The sequence below is a fragment of the Hypomesus nipponensis genome, chromosome 13 (assembly GCF_054491055.1).
Source record: "Hypomesus nipponensis isolate SF chromosome 13, ASM5449105v1, whole genome shotgun sequence".
In the NCBI taxonomy this organism is placed as follows: Eukaryota; Metazoa; Chordata; class Actinopteri; order Osmeriformes; family Osmeridae; genus Hypomesus; species Hypomesus nipponensis.
The window spans coordinates 1716351-1739971 of NC_140373.1; the positions used below are offsets into that span (position 1 = coordinate 1716351).

At 52.3% G+C, this 23621-nt stretch overlaps 1 protein-coding gene across 2 annotated transcripts; it reads left to right on the forward strand.

The window, feature by feature from the left end:
• Window positions 1-70: 70 nt before the first annotated feature.
• Window positions 71-23600, forward strand: abca5 (ATP-binding cassette, sub-family A (ABC1), member 5). Of its 2 annotated transcripts, XM_084669394.1 has the most exons (39): window positions 315-356; window positions 669-717; window positions 859-1022; window positions 3814-4006; window positions 4176-4349; window positions 4718-4815; window positions 4972-5198; window positions 5334-5475; window positions 5918-6106; window positions 6212-6359; window positions 6653-6830; window positions 7447-7505; window positions 8272-8558; window positions 9064-9183; window positions 9293-9431; window positions 9684-9774; window positions 9908-10047; window positions 10200-10319; window positions 10555-10762; window positions 11033-11199; window positions 11462-11589; window positions 11855-11992; window positions 12247-12360; window positions 12533-12703; window positions 12794-12907; window positions 13014-13151; window positions 13326-13394; window positions 13529-13620; window positions 13704-13827; window positions 14103-14220; window positions 14369-14460; window positions 14603-14778; window positions 15486-15561; window positions 16055-16149; window positions 17813-17932; window positions 19352-19504; window positions 19665-19744; window positions 19832-19887; window positions 20262-23600. In XM_084669394.1, exons 2-39 carry the CDS (start codon window positions 687-689, stop codon window positions 20400-20402), a joined length of 5070 nt encoding a protein of 1689 aa, XP_084525520.1. In that variant the 5' UTR covers window positions 315-356; window positions 669-686; the 3' UTR covers window positions 20403-23600. The 2 variants fall into 2 exon arrangements, with proteins under 2 accessions (XP_084525521.1, XP_084525520.1); XM_084669395.1 differs by lacking the exons at window positions 315-356; window positions 669-717 and adding an exon at window positions 71-224.
• Window positions 23601-23621: the final 21 nt, after the last annotated feature.

Consider the following 23621-nt stretch of genomic DNA (forward strand, 5'->3'; position numbering starts at 1 on the left):
GATTTGAGGTGTGAGAGCTTGACCGTAATAACTTTGTGACTTTTGATTGGTTAACGTCACCGGTGGGGGGGGGGGTTGCAGGCGGAAGACCGAGTATGTTGACAGCTACTAGCTAGCAGGTTTACATTTGAGCTTGTTTCATAAAAACGCACCTTCGGCAGCTGGACCCCAAGGCACTCAAAACAACAAATGATATGAAAGACATGCCTTAATGTATTTCATACGTGAGTAAAATCATTACTTCCGAGCACTGTGATCCAATCAGTTTGTTATTTCGTGTCGTACCTGACACTGCATTTGCTGTGAAGCTTTAGTACCGCTTGCAAACTGCCAGAGACGCTAGCCGTATTTCAGTGGTATATTATCACTTAAAACAGAACAACGTTTTATTGAATTGTTTGCTATTATGTTGTAACTTACTCAAAACTCAATTGTACATTTACAAGTAGTCCAAATATTAATTTTGGCTAGCATCAACCCCAGTCTTTAGTGGTTGGGTTAACGTGACGCGTTTAGCCTATGCTGTATGTGTACATTTCGCATTTAACTGGCTGCTGTGGTAGTCTAGCTACAACGTTAGTGCTTTTATCCTAGGTTTCTAGCTAGCTAGTAGTAAGTCTATGCTTTATAGACAAAATTGATTTCCTGCTTCTTTCACGGTATGGCAGATTCACAGCAGTGTGACTATGTTTAATGTGGATGCATACGCCAGACCAGGTTAGTTGGTTACATGTACCTCAAGCTAGCTAGCTAATCAACACCGCTAGCTAATACGCTAGCAATTCACATATTTATTAGTGTGGACTGCCTTGCAAGGGTTATGTGTAACTTTAGTCGTTTGATCTGTTTGCATTACAGCTGAACCCAACGTTGGGGAGACACATTCATGCGCCAGTAAGATGCAGCATGCTGGAAGTATGCAACCTTTAAATAGAAGAGATGCAGGCGTTTGGAATCAAACAAAAAGTCTTCTCTACAAGAATGTACTAATCAAATGGAGGACCAAGCAACAGAGCTTGCAGGTGCCATACATGTTTATTATTGACTGTGTATTAAGCACGTGTCTGTTTGTGACCAAACCACTGTTATTCCTTACAGGAAATCGTTTAGCAAGCCCTTACAGGAAATTGTTTAGCAAACTTTAAATTGACTGGCATCAGAGCGGATCTTGGGTTGGATCTCATGAGATGATCTTTGCCAGTCTCTCCCCTTGGCTCGTGGTATCCCAGCACCTGCAGGAGAGAAGCTCAGGACTCAACACAGCTACACAATATTAAGTGTTTCTGCTACATGTATTATTGTGGCGTTAAATACATATTAAATGGGATACTTTATGTGTAGCTTCCTATAACGAGTGGATGACTAATTGAAAATGGGCGCTCACATCCCAGGCCCCATTAGGACTGTTTGGGGAAGGTGGTGTTGCTGCAGGCAGATTGTATTGTACATCCTCTTGCACCACTCAGCCACTGAGGCGTTAACATCCTGGGGGTCACAGGCCAGCAGGGTCACTGGGAGCTCTGCTACATCAGGCTCTTAACGTTGGCCTCTCCCCCGCCCACACCTGTTTGAAAACTTGTGACCAGCAACTTCCTCTTGCCTGGCAACACAGCCCCCCTGGCTCCTCCTCCTTCTCTGATTAAGGATTGAATAAATGAGACTTCTCTTCAGGCAGTCCTCCAACCCCCTATCCCCCCGTCCTGCCTTGTAACACTATGCATTTTTCATTCGGACTTAAGTTGCGCCGATGCATTTTTAATGGGTCTCCCTGTTTCATCTTCTCGTCCTGGTGGTGGTATTTGAGGGTCTCCCGGAACGAGGTTTCTGTTTAAGATCGTTGAGGGCAGGAAATTCTAACATGCTGTCAAGTCAAGTGGTGCGCGTTTCAGGAGAGGAACGGCACAGTCTGCCGTCGGTTTGATCTGTGGCTGCACTTCTTCTAAAGCGTTATTAAATGGAACGTTAGGCCTAAGCACCTTACGCAATGGGCCTGTCTGAGTGGAATTCCAGTTCAGCTCTATTGATTTTAATTTGAGGATGATACAGCTGTTAAAATGAGTCTATTCTACATTTCTAATCCTACTACACTTCATTTCTAAACAACCCACCCCAGCATGCACACACACACACACTCACGCACACTCACACACTCACCCACACACACGCTCACTCACACACACACACTCACCCACACACACGCTCACTCAAACACACACACTCACCCACACACACGCTCACTCACACACACACACTCACCCACACACACGCTCACTCACACACACACACACTCACCCACACACACGCTCACTCACACACACACACTCACCCACACACACGCTCACGCACACTCATACACAAAAGGTCACGTTCATGCTGACAGTGTCAGCTCACTAGTTCCCAGGACAATGTCTAGGCAGTGTTGTGGAATCTCGATTATTGGGCAGGGTGGCAACCGGTGGGGTTTACAGGGGACAGGTCAGGGGCCTAAGATGGAGGAAGAGGCCTACGCAGCAAGAATTACACCAAAGAACAGGCTCAAACCAGTCTGAGAGAAGAGGTCTTGGGGGAGGTTGGCCTGGCAGGCTAAGGATGGGCAAAGAGTGTATCTTGAGTAGAGTGGCCTGTTATGAGTAAGACTTACATAACGAAAGGCCTGCTAGACAGTCAACAAGATTGTTGGGCATGAAAGGAGGGGGGGGTCCTGATAGCTTAGAGCTGTGACCGATCAGAAAGCTAGAACCCAAGAGCTAAGAGTATCCCCAAGGGCCAGAGTCATGTCTAAAAAGCATTCTGAATCCTCTGGAGAGGGCGGGTTGCACATGCTTGGAGACCGGCGAGCAGCGAGTTGCAGTAGTCCAACTTGGAGAGGACAAGTGCTTGGACTAGCCGCTGGGTGGAGTGCTCAGACAGGTATCTCCTGATCTCCCGGATGTTGTAGAGGGTGAATCTACACGACCGGGAGACTGCAGCAATGTGGGCCGTGAGGGAGAGCTCGTCATTCATGGTAACCCCAAGGTTCCTGTCAGAGGATGTAGGGGTCACTGTCACAGATCCCTGGGGGACTGAGAGATTGTGGGAGATGGAGGGTTTGGCCGGGTTAAGCATGACGTGGATGGAGACTGAGAGTTGAGATGAAACGAAGACATGTAGAGACTGGGGGGGTCTCTGAGGAGAGATGAGCTCATCAACACTTTAGCAGCCAGGAGATGCGCACGCAGGTTTGGGGTTGATATGAACAGGTAATAGAACCTTCTAGAACCTTCTAGAAGGTTGTGTAATGGTACCAGTCAGGGTGGGGGATTGTCCTCATATATGTCTATATAATAAAATATCCAAGGAAATGTGATAGCTTTGTGTATCTTCTGTGTATCCTGTCTTGCCGTGGAGAATAAACCATCGAGCCATCTAGACTTTGAAAGATATTCCATCTGACTTTTTTTGAGAATCTTTCTGAGGAGGGGTCAGGGATTGGCAGTCCTCAGGTTCCCAGTGTTTCAGTGTTCCTCAGGTTCCTCAAGTTCCCAGTGTTCCTCAGGTTCCCAGTGTTTCAGTGTTCCTCAGGTTCCCAGTGTTCCTCAGGTTCCCAGTGTTCCTCAGGTTCCCAGTGTTTCAGTTTTTCCTCACCTTTTCCTCTTGAAGTGTGGTGACATCAGAAATGTTTAGAATCGCTCTGGTTATCCTAGGTCCTAATCATGTGGAGAATATCTTTTTGGGAATGTTATCACTTCAAAGTGTTTAGATATGCCTTTACAAAACAACAGCATTCCGTGGCCAAACAGCTCCTGTGTGACCTGTGTCCCTCACGGTGTGCAGGAGCTGATCCTGCCCCTGCTGCTCCTGGGTCTCCTGATCCTCATCAGTACTCTCAACCCCCATGTGTACTACGGGGGCATCAGCACCATGGTGCTGGAGAAGGAGGATGACAACCACATCATCAGCGTCCTGGGCTACACCCCCATCACCAACGTCACCAACCACATCATGGAGGAGGTGGCCCAGGAGATGCGTAAGTGACCTCCAGCCCTCCAGAACACACCTCAGAACCAGATCTGTGGATGTGTTCTAGGATGAGGACTGTGTTCCCCAAGGCCGTAGTGGCACATCCCACCATCTTACTTGAAAACGTTATATCCAGTTGTTTTGAGTGCGTGTTTCTCCCTGCTGTGTGACTGCAGGCATGCAGGACCACCTGGAGATGTTCTCCAGCGAGGAGGACCTGGAGAACGCCAGTCTGTACGAGCCGTCGGGCTACGTCGGGGTGGTGTTCCTGGACAGCTCTGCTACCTCATACAAACTGCGCTTCCCCTACAGCCACCTGCCCCTTCCCAGCGACTACACCGAGTCTATCGGTAGGAGCGACTGTTGTCTGTTCTCTACAGCCCAGCTCTGGGTCTGTTGTCTGTTCTCTACAGCCCAGCTCTGGGTCTGTTGTCTGTTCTCTACAGCCCAGCTCTGGGTCTGTTGTCTGTTCTCTACAGCCCAGCTCTGGGTCTGTTGTCTGTTCTCTACAGCCCAGCTCTGGGTCTGAGGCTAGAATTCCACTGGGGCCAATGTATCACATTTAATGTGGTCAGCCTTGTTTGCAAAGTCTTACAGAACAGATCATGGAAACCCCTCTAACTTAACAGGCCAGTGTGTAAACGGCGATGTTGTCAGACAGTGCAAATTGCAAACGCTTTACTCAGAGGTTGTTTCTTTGTGTGTGTGTGTCCCACAGCCAACTGTTTTGCTACGTCAGTGAACTGCAGAGCAGCTGATTACTGGCACTCAGGCTTCGTGCGGCTCCAGTCTCTTATCGACGCTGCCATCATTCAGGTGAGACGGGACAAAGATCAACATGAACGCCCAGGCCGCTCTGCACAGTGAACCCTCCCTACCCTCCTCAGGCTGGGTACATCGCTCCTTGGACTGGGTGTAGCCTGCTCCCATGCTTAGCAACAGCTAATGCCACTGTCCATGTTCTGTGGCCAGGTGCGGACCAAGCGGCAGGTGTGGAGCGAGATGGACATGCGTGTGGTGATGATGGGCCAGCCTGGCTCGGTGGAGGTGCAGAAGTTCCCTCACGCGCTCATCTCCATCTACCTGGTCCTGGCCTTCACGCCCTTCGTCACCTTCCTCATTGTCAACGTGGCGGCCGAGAAGGAGCGCCGACTCAAAGACACCATGAGCATGATGGGGCTGTACGACTCTGCCTTCTGGTGAGCTCCCACGCCCTTGGGGGGCGGGGCCTCTCGGAGGGGGGGGGGGGCTCTCGGGGGGCGGGGCCTCTTGGGGGGGCACATGCAGGTTTTCGCAGTGCTGACCTTCTACGGATGGCATGTGTTGGCCCTCAGGTTGTCATGGGGACTGCTGTACGCCGCTCTGGTCACCACCATGTCCTTCTTGATGTCTGTCATCGCCACGTACACCGCGCTCTTTCCCAACAGTCACTTCCTGGTGGTCTTCCTCCTCATCTTCCTCTACGGGATCTCCTCTGTGAGTAGAGCCGTTGTACCAGGGACCAGAGTTTGTGGTAACGTCTTAAGTCCTTGTTTCAAAACCCCTCAGCCAGAAGTTCTTCATCAAGGATTAAGTCATTGTTCGGCACCTCAAAGTTCTTGTCGAGAAACGCGGTGTGTGGGGATTAGACTGCAGAATGACACGTTGTTTGGGTTCCCATTTGATGTTATTAGCATTAATCCAAGCCTCACCATACTGTGTCCTATCCTTGGAAGATACATTTAGCGCTAAGGCTTTCTGGCTGTGACAAGATATATTACAGAGATAGATTACACACCCTTCTATCCTCCTCCCTCTCCCTCTGTGTGTCTCTCTCTCTCTCTCTCTCTCGCTCTCTCTCGCTCTCTCTCTCTCTCTCTCGCTCTCTCTCGCTCTCTCTCGCTCTCTGTGTGGGTCTCTCTCTCTCTCCCCTCCACAGATCTTCTTCTCCTTCATGCTGACTCCCCTGTTTAAGAAGCCCAAGTTTGCCAGCACGGTGGGTTCCATGCTGACCGTGGTGTTTGGGTGCCTGTCCCTGTTCACCGTGCTGATGAAGGACTTCCCCCAGCCGCTGGTGTGGGTCATGTGCCTGCTCTCCCCCAGCGCCTTCTCCATCGGCATCGCCCAGGTGACTGGCACCAACCTGGCAACCCCCACATTTGAGTTATGATCGTCTCCCAGTTCATCTGTCTCAACCCCTCCCCCACCCCATTGTGTGTGTGTGTGTGTGTAGGTGGTGTACCTGGAGGCCCAGGGAGATGGAGCTGTGTTCTCCACCCTGCTGAGTGGCCCCCATCCTCTCTACGTGCCCCTGCTCATGCTGGTCCTTGACTGCTTCCTCTACCTGCTGCTGGCGCTCTATCTGGACCAGGTGCTGCCAGGTACGTACACACACACTCACACACACACTCTCTCTCACACACTCTCTCTCTCTCTCTCTCTCTCTCTCTCTCTCTCTATCTCTTTGTCTCTGTCTCTGTCTCTCTCTCTCTCTCTCTCTCTCTCTCTCTCTCTCTCTCTCTCTCTCTCTCTCTCTCTCTCTCTCTCTCTCTCTCTCTCTCTCACACACACACACACACACACACGCTCATGCACACACACTCTGTCTCACACACACACACTCACTCGCTCTCCTGGTGTGTTGATACATAACTGTTTGGTATCCCTCACCCAGGGGAGTTTGGCATCAGGCGGTCCCTGCTTTACTTCCTGAAGCCGTCCTATTGGTCGAAGCGCGGTAAGCGCTACGTGGAGGTGAGCTCGGTGTACGAGATGGAGCTGAACGGGGCGCCTGGCGTGGACGACCCTGTGGAGTCCGTCTCTCCAGAGTTCAGGGGAAAGGAAGTCATCCGGTAGGAACATGATATAGGGCTGGATGATAAGAACTGTAGAGAATAATACCCCTATTAGTTGTCCCTATGGATTTCATTATCAATAATGCATCCTCATTCAGTATGACCCAGGACAATACTTTTATTAGAAGATTGTCAGTTTGGTCTGTCAAGCTAGGTTAGCATACATGTATGGCATGGGCACAGGGCTATTAAAAGCATACACTTTTAGACACATGCAGGCCCTGTTTATCGATATTCTCAGACTAAAATCCAGGCTTTTAGAGTTTCCAGAGGAAATCAATGGGAACTTGATCCTGCAGAGTGGCTGGCCTGACATCACTGCCTGTGACCATGGGTCCATTAGCCATTCAATTTACATTAACATTTAGTTATTTAGCAGACACTCTTATCCAGAGCGACATACAGTAACTACAGGGACATTCTCCCAAAGTAGGGTGAAGTGCAGTACAGTCGGGAATCAAACCAGCAACCTTCGGATTACTAGCCCAATTCCCTAACCACTCGGCCACCTGACTCCCTATCAGAGACACAACTGCAGGAAGTCCAGACAACACGTGTGTTGTTGACAGTGTGCCTGCCTGTTAACCTCTGCTCCCTCCCTCCCTCCCTCCAGCATCAACAACATCCGTAAGGTCTACAAGGAGAAGGACGGCATGGTGGAGGCCCTCAGAGGTGAGGACCTTGAGCTTCCCGCAGTGAGGACCTTGAGCTTGCTGCAGTGAGGGCCTTGAGCTTCCCGCAGTGAGGGCCTTGAGCTTCCCGCAGTGAGGACCTTGAGCTTGCTGCAGTGAGGGCCTTGAGCTTCCTGCAGTGAGGACCTTGAGCTTCCTGCAGTGAGGGCCTTGAGCTTCCTGCAGTGAGGACCTTGAGCTTCCTGCAGTGAGGGCCTTGAGCTTGCTGCAGTGAGGGCCTTGAGCTTGCTGCAGTGAGGGCCTTGAGCTTGCTGCAGTGAGGGCCTTGAGCTTGCTGCAGTGAGGGCCTTGAGCTTGCTGCAGTGAGGGCCTTGAGCTTGCTGCAGTGAGGGCCTTGAGCTTGCTGCAGTGAGGGCCTTGAGCTTGCTGCAGTGAGGGCCTTGAGCTTGCTGCAGTGAGGGCCTTGAGCTTGCTGCAGTGAGGGCCTTGAGCTTGCTGCAGTGAGGGCCTTGAGCTTGCTGCAGTGAGGGCCTTGAGCTTGCTGCAGTGAGGGCCTTGAACTTGCTGCAGTGAGGGCCTTGAGCTTGCTGCAGCTCAACGTGCCAGCGAGTAGCGCTTTACTGGCCAACCGCTCACCAAAACCACTTTGCAAGTGACACTGCACATCCTTGGATCCTGAGCTGTAAACCTGCCAATTTTTAACCAAATGTATATGATTGAGACACACACACGCACATTCCTGCCTTTATAGTTAAATGAACAGTTATCCACTGACAGAGCCCTCCTCCTGGTTCCCCTAACCCCAGGGTTGACCTTTGACATCTACGAGGGCCAGATCACCGCCCTGCTGGGGCACAGCGGAGCGGGCAAGTCCACCCTCATGAACATCCTGTGTGGCATCTGCCAGCCCAGCGACGGCTCGGCCACCATCTACGGCTCCCCAGTGGCCGAGGTGGCCGAGGGCTCGGAGATGAAGCAGCTGGTGGGCGTCTGCCCTCAGTTCAACATCATCTTCGACGTCCTGACTGTGGAGGAGCACCTCAAGATCTTCGCCGCCATCAAAGGCATCCCGCCCGCCGACATCAAAGCCGAGGTGAGTCCTTATGAGGCGATGGTGACGGCTGTGTTTTAATCAAATCTTTTGGTTCTGTTTACCTAAAAGATTTGTTCACCGCGACTCGCTAACGATTTCTGCCCTAAAAAAAAGTTTATAAACTTTGACAAGAAAAATCCTAAAAGGTTTTTAGAAAAGGTTTGGAAAGGTTAAAAAAACGTTTTTCCCTAAAACAATTTAAATAAAGTTTTGAAAGGTTGAACAAATAACTCCCCCCCCCCCCCCCCCCAAGTTAGCATTATTGATTATTGATGAGGACTCTACTACACCTTACTGTGCTCTGCTCTACTTGTCGCTACCCACTAGATGAGACTTTTTGTCACTAGGGAAGGTGAAACGTTGCTCAATCTAGCGACATTATTGCTAAATTGGCAACACTGTTTAACCACCAGTATTAACCAGTAAACATTCATATTGTGGGTTAACGGCTCCACAGGAGTAGCATCATGTTAGTTTATGGTTCTGTTTTGTTTATGTCTGCTAGGTGACCAAAGTGTTGAAGGATCTAGACCTGGAGAAGATCATGGATGCCCAGGCCAAGAATCTGAGCGGAGGCCAGAAGAGGAAGCTGTCTGTGGGCATAGCCATCCTGGGAGACCCCAAGGTGACTGACCACACTCACACACACACACACACAGGTGGCTTCACATGAACTCATGTACGATACGGAATATTGGAAGATTCACAGTTTCGTGTGTGTGTGTGTGTGTCAGATCCTGCTCCTGGACGAGCCCACAGCAGGCATGGACCCCTGCTCCAGACACCAGGTGTGGTCACTGCTGAAGAGTCGCAGAGCTGGCCGGGTCACTGTGCTCAGCACACACTACATGGACGAGGCTGACATCCTGGCTGGTACACACACACACACGTGCACACAGGCACATGCACCGCACACACACATCACCTCGACCACCCTCTCTCACCACAATCTCACTGGGGTGGGTTTCAAGGGCTACTGACTTCAAGGACACATCTCCCTCTCTCTGTCTTTCCCTGTCTCTCTCCCTCCCTGTCTCTCTCCCTCCCTCCCTGTCTCTCTCCCTCCCTCCCTGTCTCTCTCCCTCCCTCCCTGTTTCTCTCCCTCCCTGTCTCTCTCCCTCCCAGACCGTAAAGCTGTGCTCTCTCAGGGCCAGCTGAAGTGTGTGGGCTCGTCCCTCTTCCTGAAGACCAAGTGTGGGGTCGGCTACCACCTGAGGCAAGGCCCCCTCCGCACCTCTCTCTCCAAGTCACCCAACACAGGGATTGGGAGATACCATATGTCTTTTTAAATTCAATATAGGCGGCTAGCGTCGACGATGATACTTTCTTTTTTATATTCCCTCGTATAGGATGTCGGTCGGTGATGGATGCGAGGCGGATTGTGTTACATCACTGGTCAAACACCACGTCCCCAAGGCGCAGTTGTCACGGCAACAGGAGGCGGAGCTGACTTTCACGCTTCCTTTTGAAAGCATGGACACCTTTTCAGGTCAGAGGACAGAGAGAGGATGACACAGAGTGTCCGGCTCGCTGTTACTGCTGGCCCAAGTCTTCTTCATCAAAGTTACTGCTGGATGTGTTTTTCTCTCTCTCTGCCTCTCTCTCATGCTGTCTCTCTCCCTCCCTCCCTCCCTCCCTCAGGTCTGTTCTCTGAGCTTGACTGCAGGCCTGACCTAGGAATCACCAGCTACGGGGTCTCCATGACGACGCTGGAGGATGTGTTTCTGCGTCTGGAGGCGGAGTCTGAGGTGGACCAGGCTGGTGAGACCACGCCTCCTCTGAGATCACACCCTGCCTCCTCTAACCACACCCTGCCCTCTCTAACCACACCCTGCCCTCTCTAACCACACCCTGCCTCCTCTAACCACACCCTGCCCCCTCTAACCACACCCTGCCCCCTCTCTCTAAGTTACACCAACGCAAACACCAAGGGCTCTCACTGAGCAGGTCATGGAAGATGCCATGTAACAAGCCGTCTGTCTTTTCCTCTCCTCAGACTACAGCGTGTTCAACCAGGAGCAGGCTGAGGAGGAGGGCGAGGGCGACGCCTCCTCCCTGGAGGACACAGACCAGCGGCTGCTCACCTTCTCAGACAGCCGCCCGGACGCCGTGTCGGGCCCCGCCCTGTGGAGGCAGCAGTTCAGCACGGTGGCCTGGCTGCACATGCTCAACATGCAGCGGGAACGCAAGGCATTCATCTACACGTACGCCCCCGCACTGCCCAGCCCTGTCACCAGGACAACCCTGTCACCAGGACAACCCTGTCACCAGGACAACCCTGTCACCAGGACAGGAACCAGCATTCAGCTGTTACCCAAAGCCACGCACTGTGGTTTAACTGGGAATGAACATACTGTCTCGCCAAAAACGTTTTGGATTTCCCTGAGGCCACGCTGAGGTCAACTATTATCACCCTTTAATCTCTCTCCTCTCCTCCCCTCTCCCCCCTCCCCCTCTCCCCCTCTCTCTGTCAGGCTGGCGTTGTTCCTGGTGTTCCTGGCCGCGGTGCTGGTTCTGTCCCTGGCCACGGGCAACATCCAGATCCACTCCCCCGACCGTGAGTTCCAGCCCATCTACCTCCTGAAACGCAACCAGACCCCCAGGAAGTACGTCACCAGCCTGCTGGTCCAGAACTCCTCAGGTCAGCAAGAGCTGCACGCACACACACACACACACACACACTCCACAATGTCACCATACCCCATCACAGTCAGCAATACCTATTCCTTTATGTATTTTTTATATATCCATGTCTTCCAAGATATAAACAGGCCTCACATGTGCCTTGAATCGACGTCAGTCTTCAGACGACATCATAAGCACAACCCCAACAACAAATAACCCTTCTGGGACGTAACTATGCTAGACGGGCCCCTAATCGCCCCCCCCCTCCTCCTCCGCAGGCTCCGACATATCTGACTTCATCCGTAACCTGGAGTCCCAGAACGTCCAGGTGGAGATGATGATGCAGGCTGACTACATGGCCGCAGCTCCTCACAGTGCTGCCATCAGCGTGTCGGGCTCCAGCAAGGTGAGCCCAGGACAGCCTGCCCAGCACAGCCTGCCCCCCCTGTCCACGTCTTACTGCTGGGCTCTTACAACAGAGCCACCCCTGCTTGTTGGCCTGGCAGCATCGGAGAACCGATGCCCCTCTTTCTCTCTCACCCACTCTCTCTTGCTATTTCGCTCACCCTGTCTCTCACTGTCTCTCACCCTTTCTGCCTCTCTGTCGCTCTCTCTTGCTCACTCTCTAACTCTCTCCTCCTCTCCTCTCCTCTCTCTGCCTGACTTGGCAGGGTTTCAGATACAGCATAGCGTTCAACAGCACCACGGTCCACTCCCTGCCCATGGCGGTGAACGTCCTGAGCAACGCCATCCTGCGCGGCCTCAACGGCACCGGGCACATCCGCACCTGGACCAAGCCCTTCGACTACGTGAGTGTTCCACTACCCCCTCCTCCATCCAGTATGGTACTATGCTAACCCCCTCCTCCACCCAGTATGGTACCATGCTAACCCCCTCCTCCACCCAGTATGGTACTATGCATAACCCCCTCCTCCGTTAAGTGAATGGATGTGAAGCGTACCTGAACATTGATTAGAAATGGAACAAAACCATGATATGAAGGAGTTACATTTTCCGACCTGTCCCCCCCCCCCCCCCTCCACCTTCCCCATGTTCTCCATAGCAAATCCCAGACTCCACCTCCTATGCCCTGGTCTACATCGAGGCCATCATCCTGGGCATGCTGGCTGCTGGCATGCCAGCCTACTTCGCCATGGACCACACCCGCGACCGAGAGGTGGGGCTGGGGACTTGACACTAACGTCACTTTTCTTATTGCTGTGTTCACACACAAAGCAAAGCACATGACCTCTCTATCCTGACTTCCTGTGGTTGGATGACCTCTCTATCCTGACTTCCTGTGGTTGGATGACCTCTCTATCCTGACTTCCTGTGTGTGTGTGTCTCAGATCAAGTGTCGCTCCACGCTGCGTATCTCAGGCCTGGTGCCGTCTGCCTACTGGTGCGGCCAGGCAGCCGTGGACGTCCCCTTCTACTACCTCATCCTGTCCTGCATGACCAGCATCCTGTTCAGCTTCCACACCGGGAACCTGCTCACCTCCAGGAACCTCACCGCTGTGGTCAGTAACACACACACACACACACACACCCCTTCCCCCAGCCGTAACAGCTGAGAACAGCATGACCTGACCTGTGTGTTCCTCCTCCAGGTGCTGTGTCTGGTAGGATTTGGGCCGGCCATGATCCTGTTCACCTACGCCGTGTCCTTCATGTTCACCCGCGTGCAGAGCAACAGAGACTTCTTCTCTGTGGTGTCCATGATGGTGAGAGAGCTGCTGTCTCTATGCCTCAAGCACCTGGCCAGGGGACCTGAGGGGACCTATGGGAATGCAGTGGCTTACTTTGTGTGTGTGTGTGTGCGTGTCCCAGGCGTGTGTCGTGTCTGCCTCCATGGTCCAGCTGTCGTTGGTGAACGACAACTCGGGCCTGACGAGAATCCTCCACAACGCTCTGTGTTTATTCAACCCCCTCTACCCACTCATGGGCTGTCTCAACTGCATCACCAAGGTAGGAGTGATGACACAGGCAGGGTTAGGGGTATACACTACAGTGGTTGAGGTGCAGGGTCTGTGTGTGTGTGTGTCTGTGTGTGTGTGTGTGAGGAGGTGTGTTTGTGTGTGTGAGGAGGTGTGTGTGTGTGTGTGTGTGTCTTCATAATGGTCTCCTCTCGTCCACCGGCAGGCCACCTTCCTACCTTCCCTCTATGAAGAAGACTTCTTGTGGAAGAACCTCCTCATCGCGGTGGTGTCAGTAAGTGAGCACCGCTGGCCGGTGTGTGGCTAACCTGACAAGAAGAGAAAGTGATCAGACTCATAGGGTCCAGGTAACCCCCCCAATAAAGGACCCCCTCCCCCCTCTGTGTGTGTGTGTGTGTGTGTGTGCAGCCCTACCTGCAGTGCATCCTCCTGCTGTTCCTGCTGCGCCACCTGGAGATACGACACGGAGGGAGGACCATGAAGGATGACCAGTTCTGCAGGTGAGAGGCTGCTCTCACACACACACACACACACACACAGAGACATCATCCCCAGCCCCTGACCTCCCTGTGGCCCCCTCCAGGATCTCCTCTCAGCCCAAGGCCAAGGTGGAGAGGAACCTCGAGGAGGGTCTGAACGAGGACGAGGACGTGAAGATGGAGAAGGCCCGCGTCAAGGAGGCCCTCACCTGCCAGTGTTGTGAGGAGGTGTGTGTGTGTGTAAGGAGATGTGTGTGTGTGTGTGGAGGTGGGCCCCCGATGCTGTTACGTAAACACACACCTGGAACGGTCACTAAATCTCGTGTGGTCTCAGAACGTGGGCCGCATGTCTGCCCCCACCACCTTTTGACCTCTGAACTCTGAAGTTAAACCTCTTAACAGTGCCTGAGGCCTGGTCCTGGTCCTGCAGCTTGTTGAGGCAGACTCCAGAGTGTGCTGACTGACTCTGCTCCCCCGTCTCCCCCCCGTCTCGACCCCCTCAGAAGCCGGTGGTGGTGGCCAACAGCCTGAGGAAGCAGTACAAGTGCAGGAGTGATGGCCTCTCCCTCAACAAGAAGAGGACGGTGGCCACAAAGAACATCTCCTTCTGCGTCCGCAAAGGTACAGCTACATTCAGGGCAGCCTAGCTAGTAGCCTAGCCTAGCTAGTAGCCTAGCCTAGCTAGTAGCCTAGCCTAGCTAGTAGCCTAGCCTAGCTAGTAGCCTAGCGACCCCCTGTGTAACCCTATGTGTTTCCATGGTGACTCCAGGTGAGGTGCTGGGTCTCCTGGGCCCCAACGGAGCAGGGAAGAGCACTATCATGCACATGCTGTCAGGAGACACGGAGCCCACCGCTGGACAGGTACCTGCCTACCTCCCTACCTGCCATCTCACCTCTCCCCATCTACCTGCCTACCTACAATCCTATAATCTCACCTACCTAACTGTACCTCCCTCCCTCCCTGTCTCCCTACCTACCTCTCTACACACCCTCTCCTCCACAGGTCCTGATGGGGGACTACAGCACAGACTTCCGCCCTGTGGACAACCCCCTGGACCATGTGGGCTACTGCCCCCAGGTCAGCCCCCTGTGGCCCCGCATCACCCTGCAGGAGCACCTGGAGATCTACGCTGCCGTCAAGGGCCTCCGCGGCCAGGACGTACCAGGCATCATCCGACGGTAACCCTCCACCTCTCCCTCTCTCCCTCCACCTCTCCCTCTCTCCCTCCACCTCTCCCTCTCTCCCTCCACCTCTCCCTCTCTCCCTCCACCTCTCCCTCTCTCCCTCCACCTCTCCCTCTCTCCCTCCACCTCTCCCTCTCTCCCTCCACCTCTCCCTCTCTCCCTCCACCTCTCCCTCTCTCCCTCCACCTCTCCCTCTCTCCCTCCACCTCTCCCTCTCTCCCTCCACCTCTCCCTCTCTCCCTCCACCTCTCCCTCTCTCCCTCCACCTCTCCCTCTCTCCCTCCACCTCTCCCTCTCTCCCTCCACCTCTCCCTCTCTCCCTCCACCTCTCCCTCTCTCCCTCCACCTCTCCCTCTCTCCCTCCACCTCTCCCTCTCTCCCTCCACCTCTCCCTCTCTCCCTCCCTCCCTCCCTCCCTCCCTCCCTCCCTCCCTCCCTCCCTCCCTCCCTCCCTCCCTCCCTCCCTCCCTCCCTCCCTCCCTCCCTCCCTCCCTCCCTCCCTCCCTCCCTCCCTCCCTCCCTCCCTCCCTCCCTCCCTCTCTCCCTCCCTCCCTCCCTCCCTCCCTCCACCTCTCCCTCTCTCCCTCCACCTCTCCCTCTCTCCCTCCACCTCTCCCTCTCTCCCTCCACCTCTCCCTCTCTCCCTCCCTGGCTTGCGTTGAGTGTGTGTGTGTGTGTGTGTGGTTCCTTGTGTGTCTCAGGGTGGTGAACGCCCTGGAGCTCAGAGAGCACCTGAACAAGCAGGCCAAGAACCTGTCAGCAGGCCTCAAGAGGAAGGTAAGAGAGCCAGCCAGCCAGCCAGTAACAAGCCAGTCATCTAGTAACTATCCAGATAGTCATCTAGTAACTATCCAGACAGTCATCTAGTAACTATCCAGACAGTCATCTAGTAACTATCCAGACAGTCATCTAGTAAACCAGCCAGTCAGCCAGCAACCAGCCAGTAATCAAGTAACCATCCAGTAAACCAGACAGTAATCCAGCCAGCCAGCCCTCCACACCCCAGCCAGAGTTGGGCTTCACAGTTAATAATTCTGCAGGTATAGGATTAAAAGATCCAATAGCTATAAGTATTTCCTTCTCCTGTGATGTTATCCCAGCTCTGCAGCGTCAGCAAAGGGTCACAGTGTGTAAACCTGCCATGCCTAGCCAAGCACAAACATGGAGATTACCACTCTGTCATGCTGTCTCTCCTCTCACTGTGTGTGTGTGTGTGTGTGTGTGTGTGTGTGTGTGTGTGTGTGTGTGTGGTGTGTGGTGTGTGTGTCAGCTGTGCTTTGCCTTAAGCATGCTGGGAAACCCTCAGATTGTGCTGCTGGACGAACCCTCCACAGGGATGGACCCCAAGTCTAAACAACGCATCTGGTAGGACACCTCATCACAAACACCCGTGTGTGTGTAGGCTAGCTGTGTGTGTAGGCTAGCTGTGTGTGTAAGCTAGCTGTGTGTGTAGGCTAGCTGTGTGTGTGTGTAGGCTAGGTGTGTGTGTGTAGGCTAGCTGTGTGTGTGTGTAGGCTAGGTGTGTGTGTGTAGGCTAGCTCTGTGTGTGTAGGCTAGCTGTGTGTGTGTAGGCTAGCTGTGTGTGTGTAGGCTAGGTGTGTGTGTGTAGGCTAGCTGTGTGTGTGTAGGCTAGGTGTGTGTGTGTAGGCTAGGTGTGTGTGTGTAGGCTAGCTGTGTGTGTGTAGGCTAGGTGTGTGTGTGTAGGCTAGGTGTGTGTGTGTAGGCTAGCTCTGTGTGTGTAGGCTAGCTGTGTGTGTGTAGGCTAGCTGTGTGTGTGTAGGCTAGGTGTGTGTGTGTGTGTGTAGGCTAGGTGTGTGTGTGTGTGTAGGCTAGGTGTGTGTGTGTGTGTGTAGGCTAGGTGTGTGTGTGTAGGCTAGCTGTGTGTGTGTGTAGGCTAGCTGTGTGTGTGTAGGCTAGCTGTGTGTGTGTAGGCTAGGTGTGTGTGTGTAGGCTAGGTGTGTGTGTGTAGGCTAGCTGTGTGTGCATAGGCTAGGTGTTTGTGTGTGTGTAGGCTAGGTGTGTGTAAATATTACGCTAAATATTTCTCAAGAAGTGCACAGTCATCAGGTTCAAAGAAAGTCCCAACAGTTTTATTCTTGCCAGCAGGGAAACAAGTCTGACTCGGTTCAGTCTAAAATCTAGAGTCTTCATGCTGATTATTTATGTAACATTGGTGAGAAGTCTCCTCCCCTGCACAGCAGCTGTCTGGCTGATGATAATGTTCCTCCTACTGGTGATATTTAGTTCAAGGACCTAGCATTGTTTATCAGGGTTGTGGATGAAACTGAGAGGAAGGCCTTGAGTGTTTCATATCTATCTTGCCGCCAGAGCAGTTTTCACAACAGATTATCAGGTAGGAAATATTTCCACACACTGTTCTTTTCATGCAGTATAAAGGTTACATCCTTAAATTCTCTAACAGTGCGTGTGTAGGCTAGCTGTGTGTGTGTAGGCTAGCTGTGTGTGCATATGCTAGCTGTGTGTGTAGGCTAGCTGTGTGTGTGTAGGCTAGGTGTGTGTGTGTGTGTGTGTGTGTGTGTGTGTAGGATAGGTGTGTGTGTGTAGGCTAGGTGTGTGTGTGTAGGCTAGGTGTGTGTGTGTAGGCTAGCTGTGTGTGTGTAGGCTAGGTGTGTGTGTGTAGGCTAGGTGTGTGTGTGTGTGTGTAGGCTAGGTGTGTGTGTGTGTGTGTAGGCTAGGTGTGTGTGTGTGTGTGTGTGTAGGCTAGGTGTGTGTGTGTAGGCTAGGTGTGTGTGTGTAGGCTAGGTGTGTGTGTGTAGGCTAGCTGTGTGTGTGTAGGCTAGGTGTGTGTGTGTGTTGGCTAGCTGTGTGTGTGTTGGCTAGCTGTGTGTGCATAGGCTAGGTGTTTGTGCGTGTGTAGGCTAGCTGTGTGTGCATAGGCTAGGTGTGTGTGCGTGTGTAGGCTAGCTGTGTGTGCATAGGCTAGGTGTTTGTGCGTGTGTAGGCTAGGTGTGTGTGTGTTCTCCTTGGGTGGGTCTTGGGTCCTAATCCCTCTGGGTCTCGTCTCCAGGAGAGCGATCCGCGCAGCGTTCAAGAGCCGCCAGCGAGGAGCCGTCCTGACCACACACTACATGGAGGAGGCTGAGGCTGTGTGTGACCGGGTCGCCATCATGGTGTCTGGTCAGCTCAGGTCAGGCTCCGCTTCACCGTCACGCCATCCAAACACTCCTAACCTCAGCCGCCCCCCTAACCTCAGCTGCCCTCCTAACCTCAGCTGCCCTCCTAACCTCCTAACCTCAGCTGCTCTCCTAACCTCAGCTGCCCCCCTAACCTCAGCTGCCCCCCTAATCTCAGCTGCCCTCCTAACCTCAGCCGCCCCCCTAACCTCAGCTGCCCCCCTAACCTCAGCTGCCCCCCTAACCTCAGCTGCCCCCCTAACCTCAGCTGCTCTCCTAACCTCAGCTGCCCTCCTAACCTCCTAACCTCAGCTGCCCCCCTAACCTCAGCTGCCCTCCTAACCTCAACTGCCCTCCTAACCTCAGCTGCCCTCCTAACCTCAGCTGCCCTCCTAACCTCCTAACCTCAGCTGCCCCCCTAACCTCAGCTGCCCCCCTAACCTCAGCTGCCCTCCTAACCTCAGCTGCCCTCCTAACCTCAACTGCCCTCCTAACCTCAGCTGCCCTCCTAACCTCAGCTGCTCTCCTAACCTCAGCTGCCCTCCTAACCTCCTAACCTCAGCTGCCCCCCTAACCTCAGCTGCCCCCCTAACCTCAGCTGCCCCCCTAACCTCAGCTGCCCTCCTAACCTCAGCTGCTCTCCTAACCTCAGCTGCCCTCCTAACCTCCTAACCTCAGCTGCCCCCCTAACCTCAGCTGCCCCCCTAACCTCAGCTGCCCTCCTAACCTCAACTGCCCTCCTAACCTCAGCTGCCCTCCTAACCTCAGCTGCCCTCCTAACCTCCTAACCTCAGCTGCCCCCCTAACCTCAGCTGCCCCCCTAACCTCAGCTGCCCCCCTAACCTCAGCTGCCCCCCTAACCTCAGCTGCCCTCCTAACCTCAGCTGCCCTCCTAACCTCAACTGCCCTCCTAACCTCAGCTGCCCTCCTAATCTCAAATGCCCCCCTAACCTCAGCTGCCCTCCTAACCTCAGTTGCCCTCCTAACCTCCTAACCTCAGCTGCTCTCCTAACCTCCTAACCTCAGCTGCCCCCCTAACCTCAGCTGCCCCCCTAACCTCAGCTGCCCCCCTAACCTCAGCTGCCCTCCTAACCTCAGCTGGAGTCAGCTAAGGGTGTGTAAAGTATATGACTCTAAGTACGCTAAGAGTCTTGAGAAAGTAAATTATATTAAGGATAAAAGCCAAAAACAGGAATTAAGATCCGAAAAGCTTGTCTAAACTTCCTCCAGCTCAAGTTTGATTGACATCGATTTCACGCACCAATAAGGAGGAAGTCCTACCCTCCTCCAGTTAGAAACATGCCCCCTGACACTGAGCCGTGTTGCTGAACAACTCCGCGGCCCTCTCGCACTGGCACGGCCTGCGTTCAGGAGACAGGCCTGCGAGGAGGGGCTCTGAGGTGTGCGTCTGAGGTGTGCGTCTTGGTCTCCAGGTGCATCGGCTCCATCCAGCATCTGAAGAGCAGGTACGGCCGGGGCTACAGCCTGGAGGTGAAGCTGAGAGAGGAGCTGGCAGGCCTCCAGCAGGTGGCGCTGCTGCACCAGGAGATCCTCCGCATCTTCCCCCACGCTGCCAGGCAGGAGAGGTGAGCACGGATGCTCCTGGTGTCCCTGGGGGGGGGGGGGGGGTGTACCTGTGTGTAGGTGTGTGTGGGTACCTGTGTGTGGGTGTGTGTGTGTGTGTACCTGTGGGTGTGTGTGTGTGTGTTGTAATGAGACTCTAAAGCCTGCTGCTCCATCTTGCAGCTTTGCCACTCTGATGGTTTACAAGATCCCCAAGGAGGACGTCCAGTCCCTGGCCAAGTCCTTCTCTCAGTTAGAGAGCGGTGAGTCACCCAGCGCTCTCAGCCCGCTGTCATGGTGTTCCTGTGTGTTCACACTGTAATGCCCTCCCTCCTCCCCTCTGCCTCCAGCTAAGCAAACCTTTAACTTTGAAGAGTACAACTTCTCACAGTCGACATTAGAGCAGGTAAGGTTTTCTGTTGGTGGTCAATGCTGAAGGGGTCATCCACCTGTTAGTTTGGTATCTACATGGATCGTTCTTTTCTCCTCTCCTGACCCCTCTCCTCTTCTCTCTCTTTCTCCCTCCTCTCCTCTCTCTCTCCTCTCGTCTCCTCTCGTCTCCTCTCGTCTCCTCTCGTCTCCTCTCGTCTCCTCTCGTCTCGTCTCCTCTCGTCTCCTCTCGTCTCCTCTCGTCTCCTCTCGTCTCCTCTCGTCTCCTCTCGTCTCCTCTCGTCTCCTCTCGTCTCGTCTCGTCCCCTCTCGTCTCGTCTCCTCTCTCCTCTCGTCTCCTCTCCTCTCGTCTCCTCTCGTCTCGTCTCGTCTCCTCTCTCCTCTCCTCAGGTGTTCATGGAGTTTGCCAAGGAGCAGGAGAGCGAGGAGGAGGAGGTAGGCTCCCTCAGTACCACCTTCCAGTGGCAGCGCTTGCATCAGGACGGCCCTGTGCCCGCCAACCACACGGACAGCATCGTGCACCAGCTGTGAGGGCCCACCCCTGTAGGGCCCACCCCTGTAGGGCCCACCCCTGCCCTGTCTCTCACCTGCCCTGTCTCTCACCTGCCCTGAACACTCCCTCCACCACCACCCTACCCTAGAGAGGTGGCTGGACCCCACCCTCCTCCACTTCCTCCCCCTCGCAGGCAGGACTGTTGAGGGGCTAGAGAGCACCCATCCAGGGCAGGGGCTGGAGGGTCTCTGGTATGGCCTCCTTGTCTTTGAGGCTGAGGCGTGTGTGTGTGTGTGTTTACCCTCATCCACTGCTGCTCTGTGTTCTCTGACCTGCACTGACTCCTGGAAAGACCCTGCCCAGACACTCTTCCTCTGGATTGACTCCATTCTCACTGTTCCCGGCCGCGCTCCACGGACAGCACCGTGTGGAAGATCAGGACAGCCTGGTTGGATCTCGTCTTCAGACCTTTGTGAAAGTCTCTCCTTCCTTTCAGCACTACAAGTTGGGCTCCGTTCACTACAGTACCAAAGCGGCCCCCGCTCTTCTGCACTGCGCACGCCACACCCCCTGATCCTACACACACGAGCGCACTGGACCTGTCGTCCCCGACACCTTCTTTTAGCGTCTGTAGCATGTGAACTAGATTTGCATAGCCTGGTAGTTGTTTGTTGTGCTGCCCCTGCTGGCGAGACCAGTCTGCACTCTACTGACTGTTCTGGAGGCCTTTTTTTCTTCTGTTGTTGTGTAGCAGAAAAACCCAGCGACATCTCCCCCTGCACTGCCCTCTGAAGGCCGTTAACGGTACCACTAGCTGAACCCCGGCTCCACACGGTCGCTGGACCAAAAAGGGTTTTAGGTACTGTGTGTCCCCATGCTGTCTCTCTCTCTGTCTATTGTTATGTATCTTTCTCTGTCTCTCTCCAGGGTTTCTCTCTAGAGAGAGACAGACAGACAGACAGACAGGCAGACAGACAGAGGGAGACAAACCTCCTATACACACCAGCATGCATGTCAGTTACCAGGCCCATGTGACCCAGAGGGAGGGGCCTGTGTTGAGTAGCCCAGCATGCATGAGGGGACGGGACGATCCGGCCCTTGTACTAACTAGACATCTCGGGGTGACACCTGGACGACGTGAGGGTGAGGGGAGGACTCACACTGCCCCCTCCTGGTTGGGAGAGAGAACTGGGAGAATGTAGTTTGGAATATGCACTCACCAAAACATGTAGCATACAGACCTTGTGAAACATTTACCACTGGGTACCGATCCAAATGTTTGGGGAAAGTTATTTAGGGTGTCTGAAGTGTTTTGTGTGTTTTTAAGTCAGTGTTCTCCAGGGAAAATATGGAATGTGTGATGCCTAGATGGAAATGGGTTTCTCTTCAGAGGTGACGGCTGTTTCTCCCACTCTGCTCTGGTTTCTTTCTCTGTTGCCATGTCAACTCACACGTGTTTTTCTATTTAATATATCTCCTTGGTGTATTTGATGTAAAGGGTAGTGTTCTTTTGAGAGGATGCTTTGTCAGTCCAAATGGCAAATCGCTAAATTGTACCTTTTTTTTTTCTTTTGACATTCAGCAGTTTTTTGGGGGAGAAGCATATCCAAAGGGTTGTATATTAGTTTATTTTTTATTGCAAACAAGTTCATCCCATCCAGTTGCGTCATATTTTTATTGTATTATTTGTCATCTTATCAGTGTCTCAAATGAAAAATTAATTTATTGATTGGTATTTTGTACTCCTGACCTGAACAGGTTTTAATGTTGCATCACTCGCTGATGCAAGAAATCAGTGTCATACAACTTCAAGTAAGACATGATTGCCCCGTGACTTTACTTAAAAGTGTTTGTTTTCACAATAATAAGTCATTTTTCTAGAAAGGTGTGGTCCCAACTGCTTCCTTTTGTAAGGAGGCACTGTCCTGAATCTGATTCCAATCCACTTTATTGATGTCTTAACAAGCTTTTTTGATGTGGAGAGTCTTAATACATTTTTTTTTAGTTCAGCCTTGATTCTGAAATCTGAATCAAGTAGTGGTTTTAGACAGAAGGTGGCCTCACTTCTGTTGACATGTTTTAAGCTCCATTTGGCACGGATTGTCTTTGAGGAAAATGCATTTTGTCCCTTTTGCCTTTGAACATTTTTTCCAACTAATGTTTCCATGTTTATCCACTAGAACTGGATTCATACTCTCAAAGGTGGAGTGCAGACACTTCTAGATGTTTCTGGTTTTAAAATAGTTTCATCATAATGTGGAGATTTCCAAGTATTTGTTGTGGTCTAGTGTTTGGGGTGTTGAATAATGGAACAATTTACTTGAAATGGGTATAGTTTCATTGAGGTTTGGTATATTTTATGATTGTTATTGTTTCTATGACAATGGAGGGGAAAGCCCCCCACTTCCCTAAAGAGTCAGTTTAACCTGAGTATTCATTGTTTTGTTATTTACGCTTCTGTTTGCGACAAACTAAACTAACATGTTTGTGGTTGAAAGTTGTTTTAATCAACATCTGAGTAGTTCCCCACGTGTGAACAGAACATCTTCATCTGAATGAACATTGTTTCTGCACATGTAGCGCAATGCAAGGAAGGACAAATTAGAATGTCTGCCGGTTTTGTCTTATGAAGGATTATGTTCAGTGAACTGCTATCAAAAAAAGATTTTCCCAAGTGCAATATGAAGATGTGTGTAGTGGTCATAAGAATTCTGTTAACTCTTATGTCATGGCTCAATGCTATATTGTATTGTGTGTGTATATGGACTTTGAGTACTTGTAGCCACCAACAAGTAAGTTAAAACTGATTACTTGTGCACTACTCTGGCAACTTCTCCAGTCCAGGCAATGAGAAAAGGAATGCATTCACTCTTACTTTAGACACAACTTTAAGAAGATTACACGTTCTTTGATTTCATGTTCTGCACTCTTCTTAAACTGCGATCAATACATTGTCATAGAAATGCTATTTGTAATGAAAACTAATGATCAGATTCTCAAACAGTTTCCTTTTCCGTGGTGGTGGTCTTATTGCACTATATCTGGGAGTTTTATATAATGTATATTATGCAATATTTGTAAGATTTTTGTGCACCGATTTTATTTTTGATGACTTTTGTTGAGATGTTTGTTGTGTTGTGCTCTTATAATCAAAGTTAACCCAGTCTATCTGAAGCACCCTGATCATGTTGAATTAAGACCACTGGAAATAAATATTGAGGAAAGTGAAAGCTAAATCTAAGGTCGGTCTCTTGAAT

Coding starts and splice junctions, on each gene's coding strand:
- abca5 (XM_084669394.1), top strand. CDS start 687: ATGTTTAATGTGGATGCATACGCCAGACCAG. Junction 6,107..6,211: donor TCTCCATCGGCATCGCCCAG/GTGACTGGCACC, acceptor GTGTGTGTGTAG/GTGGTGTACCTGGAGGCCCA. Junction 14,779..15,485: donor GTACCAGGCATCATCCGACG/GTAACCCTCCAC, acceptor TGTGTGTCTCAG/GGTGGTGAACGCCCTGGAGC.